The sequence below is a fragment of the Trachymyrmex cornetzi genome, unplaced genomic scaffold (genome assembly GCF_001594075.2).
Source record: "Trachymyrmex cornetzi isolate Tcor2-1 unplaced genomic scaffold, Tcor1.1 scaffold255, whole genome shotgun sequence".
Taxonomy (NCBI): domain Eukaryota; kingdom Metazoa; phylum Arthropoda; class Insecta; order Hymenoptera; family Formicidae; genus Trachymyrmex; species Trachymyrmex cornetzi.
The window spans coordinates 495,903-517,796 of NW_017297220.1; the positions used below are offsets into that span (position 1 = coordinate 495,903).

The 21,894-nt window shown below is 33.0% G+C and overlaps 1 protein-coding gene across 1 annotated transcript in view; it reads left to right on the top strand.

Moving 5' to 3' along the window:
• The window catches only part of LOC108761596 (cytochrome P450 4C1), a 46,140-nt gene that overhangs the window by 19,450 nt on the left and 4,796 nt on the right, over window positions 1-21,894 (top strand). The window contains exons 5-7 of the mRNA XM_018508207.1: window positions 11,689-11,874; window positions 18,604-18,697; window positions 19,380-19,482. Coding sequence (XP_018363709.1) covers window positions 11,689-11,874; window positions 18,604-18,697; window positions 19,380-19,482 — 383 coding nt within the window. The remainder of the gene's footprint in view (window positions 1-11,688; window positions 11,875-18,603; window positions 18,698-19,379; window positions 19,483-21,894) is intronic.

A 21,894-nucleotide genomic window follows, 5' to 3' on the forward strand; every position in this document is an offset into this window, starting at 1 on the left:
TCACAAAACGTCGAAAAAAGTCCGCTCGATTACGCTGCAACAACGCCAAACCGGCCGTTGAATCATCAACGCGCTGCTGTTTTTGGTCGACGGTCAGCAAATGCGGCACCCATCGCGCCGATAGCTTTTTCATCTCCAAAAGATCGTGCAAAATGTATCCCACCCGTTCTTTTGAGATGCCCACGGCCTCAGCTAACTCGCGCAACTTCACTTTACGATCACTCAAAACGATTCGATTCGAAGCATTTGCTTTACGATTTCCGCATTCGTAGCCTCTTTTGGCCTTCCAGAGTGAGGTGCGTCTTCGGTGCTTATACGACCCATTTCAAATTCACTAAACCACCGATAAACTGTTGTTCTCGAAGGAGCAGATGTGGGATAACATTTCTGCAACCATTGCAATGATTGTTCAGAAGTTTTTCCTATCAAAAAACAATGTTTGATCAAGATGCGATATTCTTGTTTTTCCATTTTTTTTACGAAAGCGAAAGTAGCGTCACTCAAACGACTGTAGCTTGTAAACGAATGGACGAAATGTCATGAAACTTCATACATAAACTAGTGACAGGTGAGCCTCTCAAAATGAGTCATGTTCATTTTCTAGTAGCGCCACCTATTGAAAAATTCCGGGACTTTTCAGCCCATGTAGTATATGATAATACGTATTTATTGGAATATATGCTATATCATCCTCTGACTGTCTTATTTATTTTTTCCGCTTTCACCAAATGTGAATTAATCCAATATTGCAGCAAGTGCGTCTTCAATTTTAAATTTGATTAAAAATATTTAAAAGTATTGGGTATTTCATAAAAATAAAAATTACAGTTTTGTGGAATTAACTAATTTTATTTAGGTAATTATTAATATGATATGGCAGGCTGGATCCTATCCATGAGAATCCAGTCTAAAGCGACTATATTAATTGGCGCGAACGGGCTGAGCCCAATCGTAGGATGCGCCATGTCAAACTTAATTAAATTTTCAGGATGAGATTTTAATTATATTATTAAAATGTTAATTATAATAGATTAGCAGCAGATCTCAACAAATGATTATTGTAAATAATAAGAATATAATGAAAATATGAAAAAAACATATTATAAAAGTAAAATCCAAATGTGGACATCCATAGGATGTTCCGAATAGGACATCCGTATGACGGACATCTCAAGGACGTCCATTTTATGTTCATGAACGTGCGAACGTGAATTGGACATAAAATGGACGTCCTTGAGATGTTTAGTGCTATCTGGGTGACGTAAATACAAGTGTGAATGAAAATTTTCTGTATAGATTTTTATTTTAAATCATTAAAATAAAAATCGCGCCATACAAAGAGAAGCTTTTGAAATATTATTATTTTATTATTAATTATTTGTTAATTTTATATTGTACATTTAGCAAATTAATAGAGTTGTTCCCTGATTTGTAGGTTGGAAATGATTAAAAATATTGCTTACTTTCTATGATAGAAGAAATAGAAAATGTGAAATAAAAGATTTTAAAAATGTAGAATTATGTAGGTTATAGTTGTTCTTCTATGGCGACGATAACATCATAGCATATTTAATACTTTTAGAACTAGTCAAATATACTTATATTTTCGACATATAAGTTGAATTTTTCTATTAGGAAGACTAAATGCCCAAATTAATATTTTTACTTTGTGAATAAATTTACCTTTTTAGGGCATTTCGACTTTTAAGTTAACAGATTTTCAAGATATTTTCATGACTAATAGGTAATATCGACCAATATCCAACTTCTAAGTTCAAAATCATTATTTTGGTTAGATTGATTTCAAAGTTGAAATCGACGCCATTTGATATATCGATCAAACTGTGTTCGAGTGTGTTATACTGTGTGGATTTATGTCTCGTAAAAGGAAAGCAGCCATAACCTTTCGCGAAATTCTCTGATGAATAGTGTCCCTGCTTAAAATTTACTATAGAAAACTACAGAAAAAAGTTCTATAGTTTTTAATGAGCGATTTGAATCGGTAAATCCTCAGCCCTAATTTTTTCTATGTGAAGTAATGTACTAGTATAGTTTTCAATAGTTTTCAAATAGTGATTCCACTCCGATTAACACATATTAAATACCGAAATGCAAATATGATGTAAATATAAGAAATAAAAAATCAAATACTTTTTTTCTCGTATTAACATCATATATTCATCATGTTTGGGATACGCTAAACATTTATACGCATGTACATATTTCTGAAAACACGAGATTTCGGCGGGATTCGAATCTAATAGCCTATACCCAGTGAGAAATGATAATGGAATCGACATCGAATCGATGTCGATTCGACGTCGAAATTATCAAATCGACATCGAATTGACGTCGATTCGACATCGATTTTATTGTTATTTCTCACTGGGTAGGACGTATGGGATGGTAATCTTATACGCTAACCCTGAGCTAAAATCGCACGCATGTGTAAACAATTCAGAATTTGACTATTATTCGATTTCTCGTATAAATTAATTTAGGTAATTATTTAGAAGACGCCCCTCATCTTGAATTTCAATGAAATTATGCTCATTCGACGCGTTTTTGCATGAAACGAAAGAATCCTGTAGTAAAATGTGCCTAGTCTAGCGAACCGAGATATTAAGCGTTAAAGTTGACTATTATATTGAGGTTAGGAAATCTGTCACACCGACTTAATGCAGCACTATTCTACGTATTTTAGTTGATATTTCTTTAGAATCGGTACCTCCCCTCTGAATTTAATGAAATTAGGCTCATTTGACGCGTTTTCATTCAAAACGAAAGACCGTTCTGTTCTTACTATGTATGAAAAGTTAACTTTTAAAAACTATTAAAAACTATTAAAAGTCGGTGTAGTAGATTTCCTAATCTCAATAGTCGTCATAACTTTAACGATTAATATCTCAGTTCGTGGGGCCTATAGGCACAATATTTTACTACCGAATCCTATTGTTTCGTGCAAAAATGCGTTGAATAATTTCATTAAAATTGAAGGGCGTCTTCTAAATAATTACCTACCATAATTTTATTTCCAAAATATTAAAAAACTATTAAAAACTATAATCATTACTACAGTAGGGTATTTCCTATTATTACCGATAGACCACTTGATGCATGCAATTCCACATAGAACAGTATTAATGGCCTCTAGTAAATTCACTATAAAAACTTATAAGAGAAAATATATTGAAACACATTGGTCAGCCAACGGCCATAAGTTGTTTCCCATAAAGAACATTTCGACTTTCATAGTTTGAAAACCACAGACGCCTATAGATCGGTACTGTACATGAAACACCATTAAAATTGATAAGAGTTAAATAGATAAAACACTATAGAAAATTATACTCATAGAATCTTATTGATAATTGTAGAGTTTCTGTAGTCCTTCTCGTGCACTACTATAGAAACTATTGAAAACTATAAAAACCTATACAAATTCCATATATTCCTATAGTTTTTTATAGAAAATTTTAAGCAGGGGTACTAATCTCTCTCAAGAGTGTACTAATGTGAAGTAGAAGGTTCAAAATTGACATACAGGATTATATAGATTTTTAGAGCAAGACTGTTTCAATTTACTTTAAAGTCAATTTTGTTGGTCATTTGGATCAAGTGCTGACTAAATTTAACTAATAGGTAACTTTCCTTGGTAATCTAGACTTCGAAGTTAGCAGTGACATCATTGAAATATCAACGAACGTCTTTAAGTCAATAATTACCTAATTTTGACAACTTGAAAGTCTATTCGACTTTGAAGGCATAAATACAGTTCGATATTAGGTAATTTACGACCTCAGAAACTTATTAATCATTACCAGATTCAGAAAGAATTTACTAGATCAAAATTAAGTAATTTTTTACCTATCAAGAACACCTCAAACGCAAATAGACTTTGAAAACATTAATACGTTGAAATTAGGTAATTTTTTATCTGCAAAAAAACCTCAAATACAATTTCATTTTTAGGACATATTTTAAGTTGTTTGATCATTCTTGTCTTAATTAGGGCAATTTTATTTTGGCTTGGTTAAGATGTCCTACTTTGCTGCTTGGGGAATTTACTCGTCGAAGATGACTATAAGCCAAACACGAAAACAGTAAAAACAAAATTAGTGGAAAGATACGGCGATGATATTATTATTAGCACTATTAGCAAGAGCTTAACCATCATTTGTTTTCGAGATACAGGGCATAAAATTTTAACTAACGCCTGGTACGAGGATAATGCTGGATTCATACTGCATTCGATTTGCGTCGTACGACGTTCTGCAACCAATCAGAAAACAAGATTCCAATGATACGAAGCAAAATTCATCGGAATCCTGTTTTCTGATTGGTTGCAAAATGACGCACATCGGATGCAGTATGAATCCAGCATAAGGCGAATAACGAGCACGACGAACGACTTCGAATAGTGAAAGCTGCTGAAATGATCAAGGAAGACATAAGGTCGAAAGTGTATAATACATCTGAATATTCCGACAGCGACAATTTTTTGGAAAATGTTAACGATGCGATTCCTGAATCTTTAAACTTGCTTTTAAGCAGCATTATTATGAAAACAATCGAAACCCGAACCTTTGAAAACGAAGTGCACAGCAATAGCGCATGCTATAATAACCGTGACGAGACCTTATTCGTTTCTGTCGCCTTTGCAGGTGGGCCTTTCCACGATGTTGCACAGGAGATTTGCATCAAAACGTATGCTGGATATTTTGTCGAAATTTGGATTTTGCGCATCCTACCATGAAACACTTCTTTATGAAGTTTCTACAATATTACATTTCAAGCCGACCATTTTGCTAGGATCGTTCGTGCAATTTGTTTTCGATAATGCTGATTTTAACATCAACACCATCGATAGTCTAAATACATTCCATAGCATAGGAGGCATTCAATACATCACACCATCCAGCAATATTACTGTTTCTGAGCCAATTGCAAATGGACAGCAATGCCATCTGCAGCAAAAATGGCAAGGGTAGGAAAAATCAAGCTCAGACAATACGAAAATGTTGGCAAAACTAGATTGAAGGCGATAGAAATTGAGGATCTACAAGAAACTTTGTCAAGACTTATTCTACTATCGACACCCTACTCTGGATGATTGGAAAATTGCAAGATGTACCTTTTTTATCGGGATGGAGTGGTTTCATGCAGGCAATTACAACAAAGATGAGTTTTCATTCAACAATCTCGAGTCATCTGTTTGCCTTTTGTAAACTTTCCACCAAGTAATTATGATACGATTTTTACTGTCCTGCAAGAAGCTGTCGAAAAAAATAAAGCATTGCAACAAAAGACGTGCATCGTAACTTTCGACCAGCCTTTGTACTTAAAGGCTCGAAAAATAATTGCTTCGTGCGATGAGAATTCTGAGCTCTCAAATATAGTACTACGTCTTGGCGGCTTCCATCTTCTGATGTCATTTATGGGGTCATGCGGATACATTATGGCGGGAAGCGGTTTAAAAGAATTGCTGAGCGTTATATATGCGCCAATTTCTGTGGATAAAATGCTTACTGGACACGCTTACTCGAGAGCTCTGAGAGGAAATGTTTTAGTTCAAGCGGCATTGGCAAAACTGATCTTTCGAGAAATCGACGACGTTCGAAACGTCCTGATGATTTTATTGTAAATCCTCCATTGGAGTCGATACAGGAAGATAACATTTTGAAGCAGGCAGCGAAGAAATTCGAAGCAACTTTATTCAAATTGGAAAGCAGAGGCGATACTTCGAAATTGTGGATTCAATATTTCCGCATGATAACGCTGATGAAGAAGTTTGTTGAAGCTGAAAGAATGGGAAACTGGGAATTGCATTTGGAATGTGTTCAAAAAATAATCCCATTTTTCCATGCTAGTGGACCTTCCGTATGCTAAATCTAGTTAACTGTATTTGCAAGATATGTTAAAACAGACATGGATAATGAAGAGTATCAAAAGTTCACTGAAAGAGGCTACTTTACAATCAGAAGAACAAATAAATTTTGGACAGGAATTTGGTCGGACATGATGATAGAGCAGACACTGATGCGCTCGAAAACAACCGGAGGTCTTATAAGAGGAAGAGGAGTAACTGACAGTGTGCTCGGCAAGTGGATTTTAGGAATGCCTCCTGCTCACAATGTTACTGAACAGCTAGAACGATTCTGCAAACTCTCTCTGGATAATTGCGAACAACACGTTGAAATGAGAGATATGGCAAGAGATGACACAGATTTGCAACGGCTTCTGCAGTGGTTGGAGTCTCATAAATCTTTTCCAACCACAAAGGAGATTATGAGTATTGCCACTGGAGTAACAGGGGACGAAACGATAAACTGCCACGACGCTTATTGTGTTGGAAAGCAAGCCATGCAGCAAATGATAGGACAAAATTTCGAAGAAGTGAAGTTAAAACGGAATGACAGTAAGACCAATTGCCCTTATCAAGTGCGGATTAAAACACGGTGAAACGATTGTGCCAATCGATCCTTTGCTTCTTTTTCAACGCATTTCTATCGCCACAAAATCTGAAAAAGATCTAGAAGACTATTTTAAATATGAACTGGCTCCATTTTTCCTTTGTCACTTTTTGAAGCGGCTGGCATGCGCAAAACAACAAAATCGAGCCTTTACCAAATCTTTCATCCAGTTACGAAAGAATTTGATGTTCAAAACTCTATCTTCGTTGTGGACGGCGGATTTCTGCTACATCGTGCTGTATGGCATCACTGTGAGACATCTGGAGCCATTTGTTCAACAATTACCATCAAACAGGTATCAGGAGACGCTGATGTTTTAATCATAAAAACAGCTTATATGATACTAAATATTTCGCCGGATTTCACTTTTGGGAACCTTTAAGAAGTACGAAGCACGTATTGTTCTCTTGTCTGTATTTCGCCATCTTATTTGCATGTCGCGTCACCAATACTCTCTCGGAACAAAACTTCGCTGTCCGGCCGGTAATACAAGTAAAACATAAAGTTGAACATAAAAATCCGACATAGCTATCTCACTAGCGTCTGATTATCACGATAAATCAGTTATCGTAGTCGAAGAAGACATCGATCTGATAGTCCTATTGACAGCGCTCGTACCTTTGAACAACGCTATTTATTTCTTGAAACCAGGAAGGGGAAAGATCGAAAGGAAAATTTACTATTTGGCAAGTTTTGTGGACCAAGAGGAGTGTAAAAGCAATCTCTTATTTTTACACGCATTTAGCGGTTGTGATTCGACATCCTCATTTTTCAACAAAGGCAAAACGATATGCTACAAACTACTGCAGAAAAGAAAAGATTTGAGAAATGTCGTGAAAATTTATAATGATCCGAACGCCTCACACGATGCTGTCACCGAAGCCGGGGAACGCTTTGTTCTTGCTCTGTACGGTGCGCCGAAAATAGAAAACTCCATTAAGACGATGCTAAAGTGCCCAATAGTGACATTTTCTATTCATTTCTTACAACTTTTTATATATCATTCTGTCTTACTCAAACGCATACATATGTCCTTATCTAACATACCATGGTACAGCATCATCTATCGTAAGCCGCGCAACTACTGGTACACGGAATTTCGGCTCTCATTCTTCGCAAAGCATCCGTATACACATATTTTCCATTCGGTGAAAATACTTTTCTTCTAGATTTTCAATCCTAGTTCTACAAACTCAGTATCGTTCGTTCCAGTAATGTGACCTCAGCTGCACGCTTATTTTTAAGGTATGGACTCTAAAACTCTTATATCAAGCAAATATATATCTGAGATGACAGTTGTAAGAGCCAAAAATAAGTGAATTTTTTAACTTTTTTTCGATTTTCTCATGAAATCCAATACAGCTGAGGTTCTGTTTGTGCGTACTTTAATTTATGTAATAATACTTTTGCAATCCGTAAATCCAATTCGAAGATTTTTCACCGAATGGAAATGTGGGTAAAACAGGAGGTTTTAGCATCGTCTTAATCATCATCGGTATCTTTGCTACAAGAAATCATTGCGCAAACAACAAACTTCTAATCTAGCTTTATTGCCACCAACCGCAGCAGCAGTTCGAGAGCATTCTTTTCGAGCGTACTACCAAGTTCAAGAATGGCACGGCAACAAACTTCCTGCTGAAAATTCGGAGTGGCAATTGAACAATGGCAAGCTCGAACCGATCACAACATCACTGTCTCCTGCCTCCGATTCTCTGTTAAAATTAATCTCCTGCAATTGCACAAAGAGGTGTGAGCCGGCGTGCGGTTGCAGGAAAAGTGCACAACGATCTGTGGTAATTGCCACGGCCATTTGTGCTTTAATTCAAACCCCATCGATGACGAGAACACAAACAGCAGAGACACAGACGTTACGTTAATGGACTACCTCACTAATGATGAAGAAGACTTTAATAACTCGCGGGTTAGCACGGAAGATGCAGAAAATGAAGCCTTTCATAATGATGAATCCGAAATATCTATGTCACATTTTGATAATGACAAAGATATTTCACATTATAGTTTGAGCCCTCCTGCCAAAAAACATATTTTTGAAAAAGAAACCTTGTATTGTACCTCTCAGTGGTGTGGAAAACAGTACATATTATTATTCAAAGACCTTACTTTCCAGCACTTTTTTTCGAAAACGGTTGGATTTATGAAAAAATTTAGTATTACCTTTTTTATAGAGAATTTAATGCTCTTCAACTTTTATGTAAGACATTTTTTCGTATATACAACCGTTCGTGAGTTATGTTCGAAAATCGATTTTTTAGTACCTTTGAATCAATATGGCGGCTTTTCCGTACAACATATCGATGGGGACTTTTGTATTGTTATTTGTTATGCCAAAATAAAGCTTTCTTCAAAAATTCAGCTCCTCCGGAGTTTTTTCTTAAAAAAATCCTATTTTGACTGTACTAAGATGACCAAAATCTATGGCTAAAATATTTCTTGCGAATTTAGAGAAGAAGATGTATAACATAGAGTAAGTATAAATGAGAAAATCATTCAAGACCAACACACACACATAGGAATCAAACGCAAGTTGTTTTTGATGCGAAAATACATTTAATTATAATAAATTCAAAGAACGTTTCGACTCTAAATTTAAGTCATCCTGAAGATAAAGATAATTAAATAATACCGTATATTACAAAAGCACAAACATGTTACAATTTTTTGATGGTATGTCGAATGTGATCCTTCTAGTAAGAATATGAGAATACGAGCAGTTGTCCAATGCAGTTGCATAGCTGAGTTGAGATAAACCTCTAGCTACAAATTGTTATAGAAGATAAACAATAAATCAATTAATTGGGCTCTTGAAATAATTAATTAAAATACACAAGAATAAATAACGGGCAATTAAGAGCCTAAAAAAACGCAGTAATTCGTGCGATACTTATATAATTCAAAAATGTCTATTACATGAACGTTTCGGCTATGTTCAAGCCATCCTCAGCATTTTGCAGTTTATAATCCTAACAAGAAGACGATCCAAAGTTCAAACCATGGAGTGCAGTAAGTAAATCTCACGGATTACCTTATCCGGAGAGTGTGTGTAACCCTCAATTAGTTGATTAACTGAATGACAACTAAATCAAACAAAATATCGTTAGAGACAAATATTAGAAGACCACAAATTATATGGAGATTTACTTACTGTACACCATAACTGCACAAAAATATATATTCCATAAATTCAGTTGACAAGAAAGAAGTATTAAATAAATTACAAGACGACATAACGTTCGCAGTGTCAATCGTAAAGTCAACATAGAAGAAAAATTCTTTTAAATACAATGAACAACGTTGACTAAGAAATTCTCCCCTCACATCTACAAACAACCTTGTAAAGTACTCTTTGAACCAAAATAAAATTCGTCATATATTAAAAATGGAAATTTTTTGAATAAATTAAAATAAAATAAAACGAGCGAACATGTCTTGTTGAATTGACGTTACGACGCGTAATAAACAAAATGTAAGTAAGTTTGTAGAGTAAATATATTATATTTACTCAAATACATTATAAAATGTATACACTAATAATTACTGCAGTATTTGCTCTCAGTAATCCTTTCATATCATCTTACTGTTATTTATTCTAAATATACATATATATATAGGATGTTTGATAATTAATGAAAAATCTTTTGTATAGGGGCAAAATGGACTAAACTGAGAAGAAAAGTCCTCTACAATTTTGCAATTTTTGCAATAGTTAACAAGATATTAATTGCTAAAAATTGCCGAAAATTGATTTTTAATAATTTTTTACTCAAAAACTATCAACTTTACAGAAAAACTGTAAGAGACAAAAATTGTTTATTTTTTTCTCAAAGTTTTGAGAATTTTTTTAGAATTTTTTAATACCGTATTTCTCATGTTGGTAAAAATAAGAAAATGCAATACTAAAAAGTTGATAAAAAATTCTGAAAAAATTCTTAGAACTGTATGAGAATATAATAAACAATTTTTGTCTCTTGCAGGTTTTCTGTAAAGCTGATAGTATTTGAGTAAAAAATTATTGAAGACTAATTTTCGACAATTTTTAGTAATTAATATCTTGTTAACTATTAAGAAAATTGTAAAATGGCAAAGAACTTTTCTTTTCAGTTTAGTCCATTTTGCCCCTATGCAAAAGATTTTTCATTAATTATCATACACCCTGTATATATATATATATATGTGTGTGTATATATATATATATACTGGGTGTCCCCAACATACGGCCCCACTCGTCTTGAGCAGGTAGAGCGGATTAAACTGAGTCGAAAAGTCCTCTACCATTTTTCAATTTTCTCAATAGTTAACAAGATATTAATTACTAAAAATTGCAAAATATTGGTCTTGAATAATTTTTTACTCAAATACTATTAACTTTACAGAAAAACTGCAACAGACAAAAATAATTTATTTTCTTCTCATAAAGTTCTGAGAATTTTTTCAGAACTTTTTCAGAATTTTTTAATACCGTATTTTCTCACGTTGGTAAAAATAAGAAAATGCAGTACTAAAAAGTTAATAATAAATTCTGAACAAATTCTCACAACTTTATGAGAAGAAAATAAATGATTTTTGTCTCTTGCAGTTTTTTTTGTAAAGTTGATAGTATTTGAGTAAAAAATTATTCAAGACCAATATTTTGCAATTTTTAATATTTAATATCTTGTGAACTTTTGCGAAAATTGCAAAATGGTAGAGGATTTTTCGACTCAGTTTAGTCCGCTCTACCTGCTTTTTATAAAATAATAAATATGGAATTTGACATAAATGCAAATACATATGCTATCATTTTGATGAAAATAATTTTGTCTTCGACAAGGTATATTCTTATTCATACAAGATTAGTCAAACATTATCATATAAGAGAATTTTTTTCTAAAATAAATTTTATTTTATTTTTCAATTGATATTCTTTATTTTAATATTAATAATTAAATTTATTGTCTGTGTTTGCAATATCTTACATTAATATTATGAGAAAAACATCGAAAATGTAAAGAAATTTTTTTTCCATTAGTAAATACTTTATCATACAATTTCTTATAGGAAATTTAAATATGTATCAAAGGAACAATAAATTTGAAATAAAATATCAATAGTTATAAAAAATCATTCAATTCAAAATTAAATCAAAAGGTACGATTCTAATCGCAATATTTGTTTCAAATCGTCATCTCATAACAATGCATTGTGTTGTTTGTTTTAGGCGACAAGTGGCATTCACGGCGAAAGATATTAACTCCTCCATTTCATTATAATATATTGCAGCAGTTTACAGAGATTTTGATAGAGCAAAGCAAAAACATGACAAAGTGTTTGAAAAATACAGAAGGCACAGTTGTGAAAGATTTAATATCGTTTGTTAGCGAGTATACGCTAAATATAATATGTGGTATTGTACATATCGTATTCGTAACTATACATATATTAACGAATAATATAAAATGTTATAAAACAAATGTTATTATTTTATTAAAAAATCGGTACAACACTATACTGATTAATAGGGTAAAACGAAGTAATACATCTCGATAAGGAATATGCCCCATTATAAATATAAAAAAAATGGTTCTCTTTCGAATAATTTATCTGTGCCGCCTGCTGCACTATTCTGTAACTCTTAGCGTCGATATTGTTACAGCATTGTTCCAGAGATATTTTACCATAAAAAAGCAAAAACACATAACAATACTGACAATCGCTAAAAGTTATAAAAAAGGCTGCTGATGCCAGTTTGCATTCTACAGGCCCACAGACAAATCGCACGTTACGAAAGTTTTGTATAAAAAAAAAATAATAAAAATAAAAAATAAAAAACTGAAGTTGTTGCGGTAAGTTTCTTTAAGCATACTTAGGTCAAAATATTTCTATAAAAATATTTTTGTGTAAGATTTAGTTGCTTCGTATTAAGTAATACTATGAAATGTAATACTTATAATATGTAATCATTCAATGCTAATAGTTTGTACTGGTTTAGTACCTATCTGCAGTGAGGCATATTTAAGGTGGAATTGGCTAAGTCGTACCGACTCGCTTAAATTGTATCTACATTGTATTTTCTAAACGAAACATTTTTTTTAAAGATAATGACACTGATGTGACGCTACTAATATGGGTTAAGAACTATCATTTTTGTTTTGCCTTCGAGTCATCTGTTTACGAGTGACATTCAAAATTGATTTTGTTCGGTGTCTGATCTAAGTTTTGGTACAATTTACTTAAGATGTTATCAGTACAAGGTGGGTAATTGAATTATAGTGTTCTTCATGGTTATAATTGATATTTCAACTCTTTTCGAGTATAGCATCAAATTAGCAAAATATTTGTAAGTTACGTTGCTATTAGCAAATTTGTAAAAATAGGTACAGGGAGTTGGGTAAATCGTACTTGTCGCTGGTCTTTATATTGTACCGGTACGATTTTCGCAAGTGACGCGAGCAATATGTGGAGGTTACTATTATGATAAAAAAAGTGGTCTGAACCTACACTGGACTGGATTCAGTGTGTCAGGTGCTCTAAGTGGTTGTACGAAACCTGTCGTAACAATCCTGACATTTACCGTCATTTTGACGTTAAAGATGTTATCTTAATGTCAAAATGACAATAAGCAATGTCAGCTTGTTTGCTATTATATATTAGAAGTACGATTTAGGAACCAGGTGGTACAATTTAACGACCCCGTCTCCAAATCATACCGAAAGCTACTTTTTTTAAAATCTAATTTTAACAATAATTTAATGTTTATTTTTGTAAAAGTATCGTTTTGTTTTATTGCCAATGAACCAAAGTTTAATGTAAATACAGAAATATTCTGATCTCTTTAGTTACTTTTGTTATAATTTTGTTTAAACGTTAGGGGGTACGATATAGGTGACTTCCCCCTACTTTAAAAAACGCTCCACTTCTATGAAGTGGATTTTGCCTCAATAATGAATATACTAAATATATAAAATATAAATAAAGAAATATAAATAAATAAATGGTAAATAAGTAAGTAAATAAATAGAAATAATTAAATAACCAAAACATAAATAAATAGAAATAGTATTTAATTAAATAAATGTAATATAATAATATGTAATAAATAAATAAATTTTATTTATTTATGAAAATTCTATTTATTTATGTTTTGGTTATTTAATTATTTCTATTGATTTATTGATTAACCATGTAATTGCGGACTTTAATCCAGGTATTTATTTAATTAATTTTATCAGATACAGACATTTAATTAATTATATTCAGCTTTAAATTTGTAACGATTTTTCTATTAATACTGTAGAAATTACATACTCTCACATTTCACTACAATGGACTTCAAAACAAAAACATAAAAAGAAACTGCGTATAGGAATGCGTAAATGTGAAGAAATATCTAATATTGGAAAAATCGACAAATGCTACACCGCAACGGCAACTGTGGCCATTACTACTAGTATTTATAAGAAATAATTGCGAAAAGCGGACGGAAAAAAATTTTTAACGAATTATTTTATAATTACCTGTCACATTGAGAATGACCCGATAATGGATCGAAACTGTTTGTGTTATTATTATTTAAAGATTAAATTTAATTAATTAGCAACAAACACACACACACACACATCTTAGTTCGTAGTCTTTTATTATTTATCTATTTATTTACTTACTCATTTGTCATTTATTTATTTATATTTATTTATTTATATTTTTATAGCGTCTACATAAAGAGAGTTTCTCGGAGCAGTAGTGCGCTCCTCGCCCTGATGAAGGTTCACGAAACGTTGGCATTAGTAATGGATAAGAACACGGCGATAACCCGCAAACCTGCTGATCTTTAAAGATAATAGCCGTGAAAGCCTAAAAAGCGTTATATTAGGTGTTGAACTTAATTCCTGCCGTTTTTCGTCTCCAAAATTGATTTGTTTTGAAGGGAAGATAAATGAATACCTTAATCAAAATAATTTCCTCCATTTTCTACTTTATTACTAATTAATAATACTTTATTAATAATACTTTGATCAAGGTATTTCCCTTCGAAACAAATCTATTTTGGAGACGAAAAACGGCAGGAATTAAATTCAACACCTAATATTTTATGATATTTATTATATTTGGCTGTATTCCAAAATTCACTGCCAGTGCTGAAAATGTATAATACATGTAACGTAAACTACAAATTTTCAGCGCTGACAGAATTTTGAAACACAGCTTTTATTTATCGAAGTAAAATCCACTTCATAGAAGTAGAGCGTTTTTTTGATAGTTATAACAATTAGTTTTATATGCAATGCACAAATGTTTTATTATAATTTTTAAGCTTCAATTTCGATATAGGCTCCAACGAATAAATTCTAGCAATATGTAATAACAAGGCTACGGAGCCAAGTTGATATTTAGTGTGTATTTACAACATTAACATAGAAATAATAAAGTTAACATTTATTATTAAAAATCATAAGACATATGTTTCGACCTTTTCACATCAAGCCATCTTCAGTGTCACTAAATAAATTAGTATTACATACGCAAACGTTTAACACTGTGTTCCAATGTCCACCCTATCAATAGTAAATCAAATTTCTATAGACGCAACGTATTTGTATAATGATGTTGATGAATCTTCGGTGGTGCGACTCCATGTTCAGTACCATTCATATGTATAAAGAGATTCTGTCAAAAGGTTAAAATTATCGGAATTTTGTCAAATTATTACAATTCTTATCTATAGTTATACTGTAGATTTTTATAAATAGATGTGAACAGACTATAAGAAGTGAAAGAGAGTTCAAATCGATTAAAACATATGTAATTCAATAATGTTACGTCCTGACGACTCCACGATTCTTTTCTTTCGCGGAGAGAACTTATTTCTCAAATTGCAGTATCCCTAAGATATCAGAGAGTCTATTAGAGAGTCAATAGCATGACCGATCGAAGATCGATTCTTAACGAGGGAATAATTAATATCACGAAATAACTGCAAATACTGAATGTGTTAATTATCACACGTGCACGCCTAGTGGCAGTATGACTCATAGAAATATCACTTCTATTTTTGGAAAGGCTTTCCCAATAATTCAAATAAAAAATCATTAGTCACTCTTATATTTCGAAACAATCTCAAAACAGGGTGAATCACCATTGAATAAAAGTCCAAAGTCCGAAAAAACAGCGTACCTTATGTATGGTATATAAGAGCCCTTCGCGAGGACAGTGCAGAGCAGTCGAATATTAACCTAGTCACTTACGGGACGAAGTGCTGCCCGATTCGTTAATATTGGTTCGGAGTTCTCGCGGTCAAGTTCATACAATCACCTTGCAGTCCAATTCCACCAACCCGTCTAAAATAAGCTCTGAGAGAAGCCAACTCCGACCGCTGATCCTGCGAGGACTCCTCCCACAAGGACTCGTTAGTCTCTCTCTCTCTCTCTCTCTCTCAGCCAAAACCGTGAGTAATTAATTCTTCTGTGGGGATCTAAAATTCATTAACACCCCTTTTTGCAATCGCCTAAGACTCATCAACACACCTTTCTGCAACTATTTACAACTCTCTGTCGTGCTCTTCCCCTTTCCTTCTTTCACACCTCTCCCTTTTTCTTCTCTCGCTTTCTCTTTCTATAATTACTCGAAGCGAAATAACGCTCTCGAGTAACTTCCATCTCTCTCTGGTCTTCTTTCTTCCGCGATAACTCGAAGCGAGACACCGTTTTGAGTATCTCCCATCTCTTTCATTCCTGCGAACTCGCGAAACGTCAACCCGCTTTAAATAATTCGTACTTTCTTCCTTCCTGCGATTACTCGAAGCGAGAGTACGCTGCGAGTAAATCACATCTCCCTCTTTCCGTGCGAACTCGCGAAGCGTTGAAATCGCTTCAAATAGTTCGCGGTCCCTTTCTTTCTATAATCACTCGAAGCGACCAAAACACTTCAGTAATTCATCAATCATATGTAAATATTTTTAAAAAATCGAGTGTCACGAGTGCGGTATTGCACAAGTGACAATTGCGCCACGAAACGTACCAAAACGATACTCTAACAATTTACGAAATCATATTATTTAAAATAAAGAAAACAGTATCGATTAATATAAAAGAAGATCACAATTCATATCTTTCTCAACATCACGATAGTCAAATTAAAGATAATTTCACGCGTAGATGGTCAAGCGTAGTCTCCATCGTGCGGGGCTTCGGAAAAGAGCGAGGATCGAGGCGCTTCTCAAAGGAACTCCACCCCCTATTGTTAACCAGAGCACAAAAACTGTAGAGGAGTCCCGTAGCCAACCGCCAGCCTCCTACAAGAAAATAAAAACCGAAATCACCCCCAGCAGTTCAGAAATTCCTCTAAAGCCCATTCTACAATTGCGTAAGTGTAGTTGTAAATAGTTGTAGTTGTAAGAATTGATCAATCACTGTTGAATATGAGAAGAATATTCAACTGTGATTGGTCAATTCTTACAACTACAATCACTTACAACTACGCTTACGTAATTGTAGAATAGGCTTTATAGACCTTACAGAATCTTCTTCCAATACCGCTCCTAGCTTCCCATCACCTTCCTACTTAAATTTCACCCTCATTTCCTATTCTTCCGTCCCCTCAGAAGATGACACCGATTACGATGAAATCATTGGGATATTTCGTTGAAATCAACAGGCGCTCCTCTCCCTCCCCATAATCACACACACACACGCGCGTGCGCACACACACACAACCATATAATAAAACATAGACATATTCACGTAATCTCCGTTGAAACCATCTCGGTCAATTAACTATTCTAACTGCGATTAGATAAAAAGGATAATATTGCAATTTATACAATGCAATTTATAAATTAGGAAATGTATCAAATATTGTAATGTATAAATTGTTAGAGAGAGATTATATTAAATGGTAGTTATAAATCTCTCTCAAATTGAGTCACCCTTCATTCTCTAACCCTTCCGACTCATTCCATCACCTCGAAGATCGTACGGGTCCTATCCCTGGTTATAAGGATTAAGTTCCTTGACCAAAAATAAGGACCAACGGTGGCACTGTCTTGGGCGGCGTAATAGCGCTTCGTATTTGCGTTTACCCGCACCAAAGACTCGCACAAGTGCTTCCGAGTTGTGGCATGCGTCCACGGAGCGATAAGCCACAAAAAGCGGTATAAGTTGCGCCCTTCCTTAGCCCCCTCCTAATTCCTTCTTTCCATTAGGATAAAAATACCTTTGGGGCCTGGACGTAACAATAATATAAAACCATTGTTAATTTTGAAAGAACGGTAAACCAATAAGAATATGTCAATTACAATTATTGTCGAAACGGTGAACTAAGACAGAAATCTGCCGATTATACAACAATTTACAAAAAAAGGCAGTTATAAATTATACCATATACACGAGAATCTCTTTATACATATGAATGGTACTGAACATGGGGTTCGCACCACCGAAGTTTCATCAACATCATTATACGAATACGTCGCGTCTATAGAAATTTGATGTACTATTGATAGGGTGGACATCAGAATACAGTGTTAAACGTTTGCGTATGTAATACTAATTTATTTGGTGACACGAAGATGGTCTGATGTGAAAAGGTCGAAACGTATGTCTTATCATTTTTAATAATAAATGTCAACCTTATTATTTTTATGTTAATGTTGTAAATACACACTAAGAGTATCAATAACCGGCTTGGGTCCGTAGCCCTGTTATTACATAGTGTTAGGTTTTATTATAACTTCTAATCTAGACATGGGATCTATTTCTAAAAAGTATTAAAAAGGGCATTTTCTTCGACAACTCTGTCAAAAATGCCTGAGATGTACTTGTCCATCTAAGGCATTTTTGACAGAACTATCGGAGAAAACGCCCTTTTTAATACTTTTTTGGTTTTAGTGGATTTTGCTTCTAGATTAGAAATTATAATAAAACATTTGTGCATTACATACTAAGCTAATTGTTGTTTTTATTAACAAAGTTGATAAAAAATATTTTGATTATAAATATGCATTTTACTGAAGAAAAATGAAATGTGAGGCGTATTTTCCCGTTTTACCCTATGTAATATTTACAGCCATATATTCTTGGATATATATAATAATATTTTATGTAATAATATTGTAATACTTTTATACATGCATTTGCAGAAACAGCTATGGGCACTTCCCTACAAGATTTAAATGCGTTCCAGCAACAGTATCGAAAAGCGGTTCATCGAATGACCGAACTTATGGTTTATAGGTAATTTATAAATATAAAATGTAACATATTTAGATTCTGACTTAACATGTTACATTGATTAATATTTTATATTATCAAGATAAATAATATATGATCGGTTAAACTGTTTAAAAATAAATATTACTTAAGCTTTTCAAAAATTTTAAATACTAAAATATTAACTAGAAAAATACAAAGCATAATTCAATGTAAAAATACGTTTCTTATCTAAGACTGAATTATAGTTGAAAAAATTTATACTGTAAGTCAAATATACAAATTTCACATATATCTCTCTCTCTTTAGTATACTTACATCATTTCCGTAAATCTATTCTCTTTTTTATGATTATTGAAATATTATTTACTAATTCTAAGAGTTTATACACTGAAAAAAGTATTTAATTTCAATAAATATATTTGTTTGAATATTTCTAAGTAAATATTTATTAAATGTAAATTTATATTTATTTGGTACAAAAACAATTGACTAAACTATTGACAAAACTAGTATTTGATTTATTTTTTATTAAGTAAATATTTATTTACTGTAAGTTTATGCTTTGTACTATTAAAAAAATATGTGTTAAGATTTAATAAAATTATTTTTAATGTAGAGGAATTAAAGGATATTTTTACAAAATAATACTATTACTTAAAAAAAAATAGTGTACCGATTGGTAATTGTGGTTTTTATTTTTTAGATTTTTTAGGCCATGGTTGCATTTTGATTGGATATTCTCGTTGACGTCAAAAGGTAGAGAACAAAAAAAGATTCTGAAGATACTACATAGATTTACTGAACATGTACGTAAAAATACTATTTAGGTAATGTTATACCTAAACATATTATTTTTCGAAAAATTACTACAAAACTCCCATGATTTTTGCGTGTAAACACATCGTGATATTTACTAATAATACGTTAAACTAAATTAGACCACTGTAGGAATAAATCCAATAAGCAAAGAAGAGCTAAATACGGCTATATCTTAGGATATGCTTGGACCATAAATAATATTTTTATATAATAATTAAAATTTAAATTTAATATCCAGATTTCATAACAATCAATAAAGTAAAATAAAGGCTGTGAGCCAATGCGCATTTTTATGTGAATTCTTAAATACATTTTTTGATCTTCAAACTACGTTCCAAATACTATTGGTCTTGAAAAAACAGTTCTAAACTAAAATGGTATGATATCACAAATTAATCTGATAGTTAATTTAATAGATAATAATATATATATATATATATATATATAGGGTGTAAAATGTTTCAGACAAAAGTTGTTTGACTCGAAGGGGGACATAAGATGGTGCCATCGATTTGACCTTGGATAGTCCTCTGAAGGTCACGTGAAGGTCACTTTTAATTTTTTAAATGGAACCCCTTATTTCTCATTGCACATTCTTACAGGTCATCTCGAGAGCTCCTATAATTACGTTACTTTTCGTTAAGTACTAGTTAAGTTATAACAGTGAAAAAGAATAAATATCATCTAAACTTTAGGAAATAAATATTAATATTTCTAAAAATGATGTTATTTATTTCTTTATGAATTATAAGAAATAGGGTTCCTAATAAAGTAAATGATTGTATGTGCTATGATTATCACTGTGTAATTACTTTACACAATTTAATATTTTAATAATAAATTTTTGTACGTTAAATTCATAAATATAAAAGTTATTATTTGTAAATGTAATAATTATTTAGCAAAAAAAGTTTTGCTAAATAATTAAAAATTTCAAGGAAGATACGGGCCTAATGTATTCGTCACGGACGCTCCTGAAGCTCAGCGTTACGCGCGCGATCAGCGGCTCGGGCGTAGAGTTTGGAGCGGTAGTGGGGGGACAGTAGGCGTCTCCTCAGAAATCTGGCCGAAAAGGGCAACTGATTCCGAGCGCTGAACTTTATACTCACGCAACATTTTCTATCTTAATCGGTCCATCCAACCGGGATCCATAATGGCTAATGGCAAAGAATGATCCGTAAATGCGTAAATTTGTCTTAGTCGTCCAATATCAACCAGGATAATAAATCTATCGGCTCTTACTTTATCTTGTAACTTAATGTACGCAAAATGCCGGATTATACTTTGAACGAAATTATTGATATTGTTCTGGTACTTGGAGAATGCCATAATAATTATCGACAAGCAGCGGTATTGTACCGTAATCGAGTTCCTCATAGACGACATCCAAATCATTGTACGATTTCCAGACTTGTATTGCGTCAACGACAACGCCAACGTCAAAAACGACAAAAACGATAAAAACGTCATATTAACGTAGCAGAAAGGGATGATCCAATAGTACTTGCCGTATTGAAAATGATAGCTATTAATCCACGCGTGTCAACGAGGCAAATCAAAAGAGGATTAGGTATTCCGAAATCAACAAGTCACAGGATCTTGACCACTCATAACTTCCATCCTTACCATATCACTTTGACACAACAATTAACACTCAATGATTTTCAACAAAGACTAGAATTTTGTAGGTGGGCACAAATAATCTTAAATCGTGATCGAACATTTTTCAGATTTGTTTTATTTAGTGACGAAGCAACTTTTCACAACACTGGACAATTAAATCGACATAATTCTCATTATTGGTCTGATGAAAACCCACGTTGGTATAGAGAAATTAATCATCAACATCGCTGGAACCTCATTGTATGATGTGGCATATTAAACGGAAACCTTATAGGCCCTTATTTCTTTGATGAAAATGGTAATAATTATTTACACACTTTCTACAACAAAGATTGCGGACGTTGATTGAAGATATCGATCTGGATACAAGACAACGTATGTTCTTTTAACAGGATGGTGCACCTGCGCACTGGAGTAGAAGAGTTAGAAACCATTTAGATCTCACATTCCCAGGTAGATGGATAGGACGCGGTGGACCAGTGTCATGATGTCCTAGATCTCCAGACTTGTCAAGTCTAGATTTTTTTTTATGGGGATACTTGAAAAACGTAGTATATTCAAAAACACCCACAACAAGAGAGAATATGATGGAGCGTATAACTTTTGCCTGCCGTAGCATTCCAAGAAATATACTTTTATCGACAGTTAACAGTTTTGAACGTCGAGTTCAATTATGTGTGTGTGGATAATAATGGACAGATATTCGAACACTTATTAAGATCATAATCATTTCACATGAAAACTAGATTCTGATATGAATCGACCGGATCAGTCCC